The 12964-nt window shown below is 38.0% G+C and overlaps 1 protein-coding gene across 3 annotated transcripts; it reads right to left on the reverse strand.

The window, feature by feature from the left end:
- ndufv3 (NADH:ubiquinone oxidoreductase subunit V3) lies at positions 1-12493 on the reverse strand. Of its 3 annotated transcripts, none has more exons than XM_044131928.1 (4): positions 12270-12493; positions 10189-10291; positions 4170-5210; positions 1-269 (listed from the first exon to the last, which is right to left on the reverse strand). In XM_044131928.1, the coding sequence occupies exons 1-4, from the start codon at positions 12312-12314 to the stop codon at positions 103-105; spliced, it is 1356 nt and encodes a 451-aa protein (XP_043987863.1). In that variant the 5' UTR covers positions 12315-12493; the 3' UTR covers positions 1-102. The 3 variants fall into 3 exon arrangements, with proteins under 3 accessions (XP_043987863.1, XP_043987864.1, XP_043987865.1); XM_044131929.1 differs by having other exon boundaries at positions 4170-5207; positions 12270-12492; XM_044131930.1 differs by lacking the exon at positions 4170-5210 and having other exon boundaries at positions 12270-12435.
- Positions 12494-12964: the final 471 nt, after the last annotated feature.

Here is a 12964-nt window from a genome sequence, read left to right on the forward strand (position 1 = left end):
TTAATTTCTTACACTTCTTTAATCATATCACATTTTAACAACCGATTTTACAACATTGCCACCACCACTGTGCACACCACTGCTGTGCACACCACCTACTCCCTAGTGTCTGGGTGACAGTTTGCCGGATGAGGGCTGAGGGAGACGATACTTGGCCATCTCTACATCCAGGTCTGCAAATGTGTAGCTGGTGTAGCTGTGGTGCTGGTAGTTTTTGTAAGTGCTGTTGTCAAAAGATTTCTCAGGCTCTGGAGGTACTGCTGCTGACTCTGCAGAAGAAAAAGAGAACCTCATGATGGAGATGCATCTTCCTGCATTTCACACATGAAACACAAACCAGGTTAATTACCTGGAAGCATTTTTTTCTTTTCCCCTAAAAGCAAACTGTTGGCAGGCATACACCAATAAGCAGGAATCTATCAAGAAATGGACTACGAGGATTTTTTTGAGGCTGGAGTTACATATTCACACACTCTGGTAAGGAAGTTTATAGTGTCTCATTTCCCACAATAACAAGGCTTGTGTGAAGACACACTTGTGGGAAATACATGAATGTTCATGTTCATGGCATATTAAATAGAAGCGTGTAAAAGTAAAATAGATTTAACCAATACAGAGAACTTCCACTGACAAAATTCATTAGGACTTGAAGAAAAGGGGAAAAAACAACAACTAAAAATCAGTGTAATACTTTAAGAAGCACATATTTACTCGTATACATTTAAATGTTACTGGAAAACTGTAAACAAGCTCACAACCTAAGGGGACAAAATTTAAGAGCAACTGACATTATTAGTTATAAACACTCCAATCCATTATTGCCAGATAAAGGACAGACCAAAAAGTTAAGAAAGAAATAATATCCAGGTATAATCACCCAGGAAGCAAGAAAATTTGGCTGCTTGATGAAGTGTCAGACCTTAAGCAATTTTAGGAACACCAGTAACCTTACTTCATAAAATAAATTAACAGAGTCAAACCATCTCACCACCAGCATGTGCACCAATATTAACGTTACCAATATTACATGGTTCATTCAAACTAAGCAGTGGATATAGTATTTCAGTTTATATTATTTCAGATTTAATAAGCCCTTACTGACACATTTAAACAATGTAAAAGAGCCAAAAGAGGAATATCTACATCTAAAAACAAGCAAATCTTCCCTCCAAAATATAAATAAATCTGACATTCAGAAACATGATGAAGATCAGAATAATAGTACCCAACCTGGAATATCAGTCTGAAAAAGTAAGCTCTAATGATTCAAAAGCAAGCATGGACAAAAGCTGTGTCTCCATTACAAATGTGCACAAAACACAATTAAAATCACACTTGAATAAGTTTGTTTATGCAATAAGTCATCTAAAAACATGCTGTGCCATCATCCTCCAACTAATTTTCTCATCTTCCTTGAGGTTTGCACTTTTGAGAAAAAAAAACAAACAAACTATGATACAGCCAAAAAAATAAAAAAAACACCTCACCCTCAGTGACGTGCGGTCAGGGGAGGCAGGTGAGGCAGTGCCTCACCAGCCATCATGGAAAGAAAGAAAATATATAATCATAAAGTAATTTAAATTGTTATATTCATCCGGTGGTTTGTACTAAAAAATATTTATTTTTCATGTAGCTTCACCAATTTCGATTTTTATTTGTTCAAAATCGCTGAATTTTCTTATTTTCCCATTCAAATGCTTGGAAGCGATACTGGTGAGGCAGCAGCGAGCTCTGCCTCACCTTGGATTGCGCAACCCCTGGCTCTGCGCTGGCTGCTAAGCGGAGAGAGCATGTTGCTGTACGGCGTCAATAAAATGGTTTAAACAAATTTAATATGTGAACTTATTTCCAATAATTTAGCTTATGTATATAATGTACAGTGCTTTTTGTCACCAACTGTGTTTGTGTTAACGTGTTTCGTGTAATGAGCGATTATAAGCGGCAGAGAACAGAGTTCTCTTGCCTCATGGCAGGGGGCGCTCAAGATTCCAGACGTTCGTCTTGTTCACTCCTCAACTGCCGAGTAAGTGACAGCGAGCTAGGCTAAACGATTCGGGAAGCAAGTCAAGTGCAGCGATAGATTATAATAGAGATAGTGATTTTTTTCCTCTCGCTTATCCCGACTTTCGACATTTATTTTGTTTTGTTTTTTAAGGAAATTTGTGTTTTGTGAGCTACAGTCTGTATGTGTAAGGATGCAGAAGTGAAACATAACCTGTAAACTGCTGTCAATCTATGCATCTATTTGCAAATCTGATTCTGATGACGTCAGTGCCTCACCAGCTATGAACCTCACCGCACGTCACTGCTCACCCTAGTCCCAAAACAGTTTCCATTGCGTGCATTTATTCAATGGAATCGCAGCTAGTGATCACTTTTGGCAATATACACACACTATATTGCCAAAAGTATTTGCTCACATGCCTTTACTCACATATGACCTAAAGTGACATCCCATTCCTAATCCACAGGGTTCAATATGACGTTGGTCCACCCTTTGCAGCTAGAATAGCTTTAGCTCTTCTGGGAAGACTGTCCACAAGGTTTAGGAGTGCATTCGTGGAAATTTTTGCCCATTCTTCCAGAAGCACGTTTGTGAGATCACATACTGGTATTGGACAAGAAGGTCTGGCTCTTAGTCTCTACTCTAATTCATCCCAAAGGTGTTCTGTTGGGTTGAGGTCAGGACACTGTGCCGGTCAGTCAAGTTCATCCACACCAGACTCTGCCATCCATGTGTTTATGAACCTTGTTTTGTTCATTGGTGCAAAGTCTTGTCAGAAGAGGAAGGGTCCAGCTCCAAAGAGTTCCCACAAAGTTGGGAGCATGGAATTGTCCAAAATGTCTTGGCATGCTGAAGCATTCAGAGTTTCTTTCATTGGCACAAAGGGGCCAGGCCCAGAAAAACAACCTTCCACCAAACTTTACATTTGGTACAATGCAGTCAGACAAGTACCATTCTCCTGGCAACTGCCAAACCCAGACTTGGCCATCAGATTGCCAGATGGAGAAGCACGATTCATCAGTCAGAAAATCTCCACTGCTCTAGAGTCCAGTGGTGGTGTGCTGTACACGACTGCATCCAAGGCTTTGTATTGCACTAGGTGATGTACGGCCTGGATGCAGCTGCTTCACCATGGAAACCCATTCCATGAAGCTCTCTGCACACTGTTCTTGAGCTAATCTAAAGGCCACGTGAAGTTTGGAGGTCTGTAGTGATTGACTCTGCAGAACGTTGCCAACCTCTTGGCTTTATGCTCTTCAGCATGTCCGTCAGTTTATGTGTCCTACTACTTTGTGGCTGAGTTGCTGTCATTCCCAAACACTTCCATTTTCTTATAATACAGTTGACTGTGGAACATTTAAGAGAGAGGAAATTTCACGACTGGATTTGTTGCACTGGTGCCATCCAGTCACAGTTCCACACTGGAATTCACTGACCTCTTGATAGAGGGCCATTCTTTCACAAATGTTTGTAAAAATAGTCTGCTTGCCTAGGTTCTTCATATTATACACCTGTGGCCATGGAAGTGATTGGAACACCTGATTCTGATCATTTGGATGGGTGAGCAAATGCTTTTGGCAGCAAGAGTGTATACATTGTGTACTTTCTGTGCAGAGTGGGTACAAAAAGTATTCAGGCTACATGGCACTTTGCTGTGACCTGTCACACCAAAGAGTCTGAATACTTATGACCATGTGATATTTCAGTTTTTGATTTTTAATGAATTTGCAAAAAATTCTGTATTTCAGTTTTCTGAAAATTTCAGATGTTGTGCCGAGTGTACATTCAAGAGAAATAATATGAACTTTTTTGATTTTAGCAAATGGCTGCGATCAAAAAGTGAAACATTTAAAGAAGCCTGAATACTTTCTGTATCCACTTTACATATATAATTAAATCAAACCAGGAGAAGGAATGAATCATAAAGTCAAGGAAAAACATTCTCACATGTTTCCCTCAAATTGTTCCCTCAAATTAGCTGGATGCCAGGAATAAGTTTGAAGGTTAGATGTTAAAATCATCAAAGTTTAACAATAATATGAGTGAAAGAAAATATGAGGGAACCTGCTAAAAGACCTTATTCTTAGGGACAGGAAGAAATATAAAGCGTATCTAGAGAGTTAAAAGTTTTGAGTGAGGGGCAAGGCGGTGTAGTGTAGTGTACCCTCAGCAGTGGTTTCGGCAGGCAGCTCCTCTCCAGTAGCGTCTACTAGCACCTGGGCAGAGTCCTCCAGCTCAACAGAGGTGCCAACTTCAGCTGGATGATCAGCCGTTACTTCAACAGAGACAGTTTTCGACTCTACAGGCCCAATAGTAGAAGCTTTTTCCAGTGATTCTTTACCAGCATCTCCTAAGCCATCTTCAAATTCTGTAAGCACATCTAGTGCTTTTAAAAGAGAATTTGACTGGGCTTTTTCTGGAGCTTCATGTTGTTCCGCATGTAAAACTGGAGCTTCACACAGGGTATCAGTCGGAGCAGTATGGGTTGAAAAATCTGAACTGGTAAGCTCAGCTGCGCTCTTTGTAGCAGTAAGGATATCAAAGACTGAGTCTTGCGAATTATCTCTGGAGGCCTGTACTACAGATTGATCTGTTGCTTCCTCTGCATTAGGACGGCCCTTAGTCACTCCACTAACTATAAACTCTTTAATTTCTCTCTGTTCTTGATGACGTGGTTGTTGCAATTCGAAAGAAAAGCTTCTGGTTTCAGTTTCTACCTCTAAATTCTCATCTTCAGGAATGCACTCTGAGTCCGAGTCTGTATCAGAGTCACTGGATGATGAGGAAGACAGTTCTTCAGCTGCTGAATTCCCAAGCTTAGAAGAAACCATAGTTGGTTTTACAACATTTTCTATGGTCACAGCAAGGGAAGGAATGTCTCCCGGTACTGAGCCTTTACAAAGTGCCTCAACTGAAGCTTCTTCTGCTGGTACAAATACCGGTAAAGTATCATGAGCAAGTATCTGAGAATAATCTTTTTGGCTTTGATACAGATCAGATGAAGCAGTGACAGGCGATGATTTTTCTCCAGCAGATTTAGTGGAAGCAGTAACAGATGCTGCAGTTTTTTCTGATGTGGCAGTGAAGAGGACTGGCTCTTTAGTTACACCAAGGAAGGGAGGCAAAACTCCAGGATCCGATAATTTAACTGGAAAGGCCACAACAGTCTTGAAAGTCCATATAGCTGCCCTCTCATCTTCACCTGCTGAGGAAAATAATAAATTGTACACAAATAGGTAAATGCTAGCAAAGGTTACTAAACAAAAAGATTTTTCTAAAAAATTATTTCCAAAACTTGATCTCACACTTTGCATACGAACATTACTGGAAATTCACCACAGAAAGACCACGGAATACATATTTATCTTATTTCTTGCTAAAACTTACAGTGCTAAAAATATGGTATGTATAATGTTCTCCAAAACACATGGACTAAAAAGTAAAGGCAAAAAAGCACTATGATTCACTAAAAAGTAAGGAATGCATTTCTATGCAAAATACTAATTAAAATGATAGATCTCAGATTTAAAACAACAATGATGCAAGTTATGCGTAGCCTATTTAAAATTAATCTATATACATACAGACAATTAAAATTTATTTAAATATAAAGTGACAGATTATAGTTACTTAGACATAACATAACAGAAAAATGATAAAGAAATACAGAAAACTAAGGAAAATGTGGCTTAATGATACACAACATCATTATCACAAGTTTTCTCAATATTGTGATATAGGAATTAATTATAAGCTGTAATCAATTAAAACAATGTTTAAAACTGTAAAACTCGGGACCTCTGGATGAGCAAACAAGATGGTGAAAGTTTAACCGAGTAGCTCCTTGACAAATTCTAAAAATCTTCTTCTATGCAGGGTATAAAATACACTAATGAGTGATTCACAATGCCTAAGTCCAAATAAAAATAAGATCTACTGTCTCTACAGTCGATTTTACGAGAAGAAGAAATGAACGAAGAATGCACGTCTAGCCTCTCGGACTTGGAAGCAATATTGGCGGCTAATGACATAGCTGACGAGACAGCTAATTTACAAACTATTCTCCAAGAACTGAGAGAACCAGATTGTGAAAATGCAGAGGGCTTCCAAGACCCAAAAGAGGAAGAAAAAAACAAAACAAACGGAAGACAGGACGTATTTTGGAAGGATCTAGCAGATTGAAGAGACAACTATGATGCTAAGTACGCTAATTGAACTCGAGGGGAGATCGAGACTGGAAAACATAGGGCTTCATGGCATTATAAAAGGCTCCGAGGACAGTTCTTCCTCTATATCAACCTTCATGGAGATACTACTCCGAGACAAACTAGATATTCCGACATTATTTGACCTGGGTATTGAAAGAGCTCACCGCTCTCTGGGATCCAGACCTCCACCTGATGCTCCCCCACATTCAGTAATAGTCAAGTTTACCATATTTATAGACAAAGATGAAGTACCGTATTTTTCGAACTATAAGGCGCACTGGATTATAAGACGCAGTATCAGTGAACGGATCTATTTTCATGTATAAGACGCACCAGATTATAAGGCGCATAAAGCAATCAAAATGGTCGGATAAGTCAGACTTTATTCAAATCATTAACCTTAACTGTCAATATTACAGACTTTTTCAGTCATTCATCTTCTACAAATCCATCAAATTCCTCGTCTTTGGTGTTGGAATTTAACAGTTGGGCGATAGCGGCATCAAGCAAGCCCAGATCCCCCTTGTAATCAGAAGCACCTTACGTATCAGGAAAAGTGGTTTGCCACCCCAAAACAAGTCTGTCTAGACAGCATAGGAAGCTGACTCCACCAGGTTTCTGACCAGAAGCGATTAATTTCGACAATCAAGGGGAGTGGCTTTGTCGCTTACCAAAGTCGTAATAAAACATACAGTACACTGTTCATACATAAGGCGCACCAGAATATAAGGCGCATTGCCAATTTTTTTTTTCCAAATATAGGGATTTTATATGCGCCTTATAGTCCGAAAAATACGGTACTAAAACGGGCCTAGCAAAAGAAAGACTTTAAGGTGGCAGGGGAAAGCGTAATAGACAATGCCTGTGCCTCAGACATGCTGTTAAAACATTGACATGTACACCTTGAAGTGAAGCCGGTCCTCAGAGAAACAAAGATCAAATTCCAGACCCCATTCCCAGTCAAGTTGTTCGTATTTTACGTTTTCTCTGGTAATCGGAATTATAATAATGTAAAGTTATGCATAAATGGAGTTGAAATCGAAAGAGTTTATGAGGCAAAATTTTTAGGGATTATCATAGATAATAAACTTAGTTGGAAGCCTCACATAGGATACATTAGAAATAAAGTTGCAAAAACTATTGGAATACTGTTTAAAATAAAAGACTTAATAAATGTTAAAGGCTTGCATGTTATATATTCCTCTTTGGTTATGCCTTATTTGTCTTATTGCTCAGAAATCTGGGGAAATGCAAGTAAAACAACTATTGATATACTAGTTAAGTTGAAAAAAAAAAGCTATAAGGGCTTTAAATAAGGTGGGATACCGTGAACCAACTGATAAACTCTTTATTCAAAGTAAAATATTAAAATTTAAAGATATTGTTTATACAAAAATACTGGAAATAATGTTTAAAGCATTGAATAAAAGTCTTCCTTCTGGTATTCAGAAATTATTTAAGTTAAGAGAAAATAAATATAATTTGTGATGTTTGTTTATATTTGAATGTGCAAAAGAGAAAAGTCAGATAAAGTCTAGATGTGTTTCAGTTATTGGTGTGAAACTGTGGAATGAATTGAATGATGAATTTAAGTTATGTCCTTTCTTGATGAACTTTAAAAGAGCTTTAAAATGTAAAATGATAAAATCTTATGCTGTTATGTAGATCTATATATGTACTATGTACTTGAATCTGAATTTGAAGAAATCCTGGTAGGTTGTAAGGTAAAAAAATAGGGTAGGCAAGAATAAGCTTTGCTTCGGCCTGTTCCTTTTTTGGTAAACTGTGGGTTTGTCTATTGTTGTTCTTTTCTTTTTTCTTTTGTTGTTTCTTGTGTTTAATGTGGACAACTTACCACAATAAAGTGATTGATTGATTGATTGATTGATTGATTGATTGATTGATTGATTGATTGACTGATCGATTGATTGAACAACACACGTGTCTGCAACTACACGTCTGTAGCAATAAAAGACATGGTGAGTTGAGGCTTCAAAGTCATCATCATTCAACTCTATATAACTTGGGTTGACAGGATCAAGAGTGCGATTTGGGCCAAGTCGGGAAGGACAGACAAGGAGTATCCACTGAATAAAACACAAGAGGGATATAAGAAGAAACTGGACGCTTTTAGAAGAGAACAACTAAACCATAAAGGACAAAAGGAGCAGATGGGTCGAACATATCCCATTTCTTTCTGAAGTGATTTGGAATCGAGGATCGCACACAGTAAAAAACACCACCTGGAAAATGTAACACCGTAACTAGCAAAAAATTAAAAAAGAAAATACTGGATATCAAATAGTTAATAATCACATGAAGGGGGGTGCTGTCTGGATTAATATCCAGAAAAATGTAAAAGATTGTATTACTCTTTGTAAACAGATGAAACTCATTTTCGTCAAGTTGTTCTTAAATTAAAAAAAAAAATTCATAAAAAAACTACACAACCCTTGGCAAAATAACAATATAAGAACTACAGCAGACATTCGATCCAGCAGATTGGGGAGAGCTCTGCAATGGAGTTTTCCCCTAATGCACCTCGATTTCTATACATGAACAGAACTTTAAAATTCTTCTACTGAACTTATTGTACAAGTTTGGTAGAATGTTCCCTGATGCTTCAGATCTCTCTCATCAATGCTAAGACATAGGGGCACGTTTATTCATTTTTTTGGTCTTGCAATTATACTCAGATGAAAGCAGGTCATGTGATAATACAGGAGATGGGATAAATCCATCTATGGTAAACAAATGGGTTATTTTTGTTTTGTCTGCGATGGACAGGCGACCTGTCCAGGGTGACCCCGCCTCTCGCCCGTTGACCACTGGAGATAGGCACCAGCACCCCACCCAACCCATATAGGGACAAGGGTGTGTGATAATGAATGGATGGATGTTTTTGTTTGCTTGGTTTTGTAATTTTGTTCACATGAAATTCTGAAAATCAATAAAAAAAAAGAAAAAAAAAAGGGTAGAGTGCCTTCTCCCGGTCATGGGGGGTGTCCTGCCCCAAGTGGAGGAGTTCAAGTATCTCGGGATCTTGTTCACGAATGAGGGAAGAAGGGAACGAGAGATCGACAGGCGGATTGGTGCAGCGTCTGCCGTCAAGCGGACACTATACTGGTCCGTTGTGGTGAAGAGAGAGCTGAGCCAAAAAGTGAAGCTCTCGATTTACCGGTGGATCTACATTCCCACCCTCATCTATGGTCATGAGCTTTGGATCATGACCGAAAGAACGAAATCGCGGATACAAGCGGCCGAAATGGGTTTTCTCTGTAGGGTGGCTGGGCTCTCCCTTAGAGATAGGGTGAGAAGCTCAGTCATCCGGGAGGGACTCAGAGTAGAGCCGCTGCTCCTTCACGTCAAGACTGTACTGTTTATTATGACTTTGTATTTTTTGTGATGGAAAGCACTTTGAACTCCATGGTTTCTGAAATGTGCTATACAAATAAGACTGATTGAGAGAAAAGTTGAAAAAACCTATTCACCATAAATCAGTCATGACTAGGTGCTTCTAGGAAGAGTTCTATTTAATTAAATGATCCTAAAAACAGACAAGGAAAGTCTCAGAAACATTCAGATGAAGGAAATTATGATACTATAATTGGCCAGTTCATTCCCCAACTTAATGTAATTTAATTTAAACTCAATTGAGTTTATTTATGCAACGCTAATTCACAACTACTTAACATCTATACAAAAATTTGAAAGTCAAAGTGAACACAATTTGAAGGGAATTTGTCAAAATAACAATATGAAACCACCATTATGTTCCATAGACAGCTTTTCTCTGAGTGTGAATTACTTGGGTCACTTCCAACACTTAGTCTCATTACAGATTTTTCTTTATTTTTTTTACAGAGAAAAACATTGACGTGTGCCCTACTTATTTTTCCTGGTGAACACATAAGCAAAAAGAAGATTAGAGTGATACATCTAAAACATAATATCAGCACATGTAATTGGCCTTACTCTTGTCTGGATCCTTTGTATTTTTCACTGGTTTAACTGGCTCTTTAGCTTCACTGCAGAACAAAGCAGGGGGGTAACATCTCAGAGTGCCCCAGCTGTCGAACTGGAGAAACAAAAAAAAAAAAAAACAAAAAAAAAAGAAGGAAAGGACAGTTTTGGAAACAAATACTATACAAACAAATTTAAGTATTAGTGTTTTTCAGCCAAAAACATTATACAAAGTTCCAGCCAGCTCAGTTGACTCAAATTAGGAGGAATTGCATTTAATACAATTCAGACAGGTTTGTTAGAAACTCCATGAGACACAGGTAGAGGCCTCAATAATTGCCTTGATCAATGACTACATGACACACAGAGCACAATTTGTGAGACGAAGGGTTATGTGTTTAACAGGGAGTCAGCAGCACACCACATGGGACTAAATTTCCACCAATATTTTTTATTCTTTATGCATCTCAAACTTCCAGGTAGAAAACAGACTCCTGCCATCAGAAGTATTACTTTGTAGTGTTGGGTGTATGATATGGATAGGAAGCTGAGTATTCAGTAGAATGCTCTGTAGCTTGGGGTGAGAATAATCCCATCTTGTATCTGAACAAAACAACAACTGATTGTAAATAGAGTAAAAGTTAAAAAATAAATTAAAATTGAAAGCTATATTTTTTTTATAATCTGAACAATACCAAGATGGTGGAGATGATGACAGCTTCAGTACTTCATGTATTTTTATTATGCTCTATGCTATTACAGTATGTGGATACTTGCACTAAAAAATAACTCCAAACCCTACCCCACCGCAGCTGCTCACTAAGATGTGCTTGTGAAGCTTCAGAAACAAGGAGTCCATAACCTTTGCCCTTTGCCTGTTTTATGTCCACCCTAACAAAGTGGACAAACTGTTGCTTCTCAAGTTTTAAAAACTTCGACTATCAAGGATTTTCTGCCCTCTGCTTCACTAAAACCTGGTTCAGTGAGCACAACACAGGGGCATACTGCAGCTCAGAGGTGGCATCTGCTTTTAAATTAATGAATGTTGGTGTACTGACATCACAGAGTTACAGAAGACATGTAGTCATCTGTAGTTCTTTCTTATTGACAGCTGTGAAAATACCTGAAAATAAACAGGTCTCCCCCTTAATTAAAAAAATGTACTGTAAAACAGTATTTCAGTTCAGTATTCAACAGTTTTGTTGTGTGTAAATCTTGAGTGGAAATGTTTTCTACACAAAAAAACAAAAGGATCAACCCACAAAAGGGCTTTCCATGTGATATGAAACTTTGTCTCACTGTCTTCTTGCAAATTTATTACATTCAAAAAGTTCACTCGGCCACAGTTTTAGAGAAAGTTAATTCAATAAGATTTGGTGATTTTTGTAACTTCTGTACTGTTTTTCTTTTGCTAGAGTTTATGGTCTGTGTCTGCTAAGCTCTGCAAACTAAAGCAATGAAGATCTTACTAGATGTTGTGGAAATTTGATTATTGAGGTCGTCACCTTTAAAATTTCTTCATGGGATTGTTGTACTCAAAAAGATTATTAGATTTTTATTGGTTGCTTGGCCAGGAAAACAAACAAAATCCCTGAAGTCTATTTTCTAGATGTCTATAACAACTTGTGCAACTGTGATTGAGGTCATGCGGACACAGCCATACCCAAAGTTACTTAAAAGTAGTTATAAATAGCTTTCACTTTAATCACTATCACAATAGTACAAAAAATATCGCTAAATCCTAAGTCGTCCTGCCCTAGTCTGCGTATTAAGATGCGATTTTTTCTGCTTTGTTATAGGAGTCATAACACCCACGTACTTCTCAATAACTCTGTGTTCTAAATTAAAATACACATAAGTAGTTTAAAGACGTGTTTATCTTAGCTTTCAAAAAAAAATATTGTCAATTTCCTTTTCCATTTTTTTTTTTTTTTTTTGCAACTTTGAGGGTCATTAGGAACGCTACCACCAATCATGTCACATCAGTTTCCAAGCATGCGCTTTTTTAAAAATACTTGTATGATGTCGTGAATTATCTAACATCACCACAGAATACAGTATAAAAGCTTATCTATCAGATAACTAAATATTACCTTGAGTGCACCAAGTCGACTTGAACGCAGCAACCAGGCAGCCATTTTGTGTTCCAACTGTTTTGTTCCGACTGGCCTCAACGTCTGTGGTTAATACAATGGTTCCACGAAGAAGCAGCTGCACGAAGCAAGTACACCGAGAAGGACCTCCTTACAGCAAACAAAAAGGGGCGGGGACAGACCGCTGTCAGTCACATACCTTATTTGGAAATGGAACCATTGCACTCCGGAAGTGAAGGGGGCGCTATTTATTTATATATCTGCAGTCTCCCGTTTTTATTTTCTTTTGAAGTCTGTGATATAGCTTCATCTTTAGGAAGGAGTTTCACTCTCAGCTTGTACTCGAACTTCTCTCTTTTATTTACTACAGCGCAGCTCACAGTTTTTAACAAATTCCGTAGCTTTTTGTGTACTTCTAAATCTGCTTCTTAGTCTTCATCTTTTCGGGCCTGATACTGCCCATAGTGGCGTGGGGGTGGTAGCACAACTAATGTAATTATATTACTAAATCAGAATACCACAATGTATTTATTATTAATTCTGGCATTACTGGAACCGTAAAAGATAAAGTCCCTCACAAAACACCATACCCTTTCATTTCCTTTAGGAAGTAGAGCTAATTAAATTACATAAACAAGATCTGAAAGTGGTTTCAGTTTCACTCCTGTTGAAACTGTGGCTAATTCTTTCATTCC

The sequence above is a fragment of the Gambusia affinis genome, linkage group LG11 (genome assembly GCF_019740435.1).
Source record: "Gambusia affinis linkage group LG11, SWU_Gaff_1.0, whole genome shotgun sequence".
In the NCBI taxonomy this organism is placed as follows: domain Eukaryota; kingdom Metazoa; phylum Chordata; class Actinopteri; order Cyprinodontiformes; family Poeciliidae; genus Gambusia; species Gambusia affinis.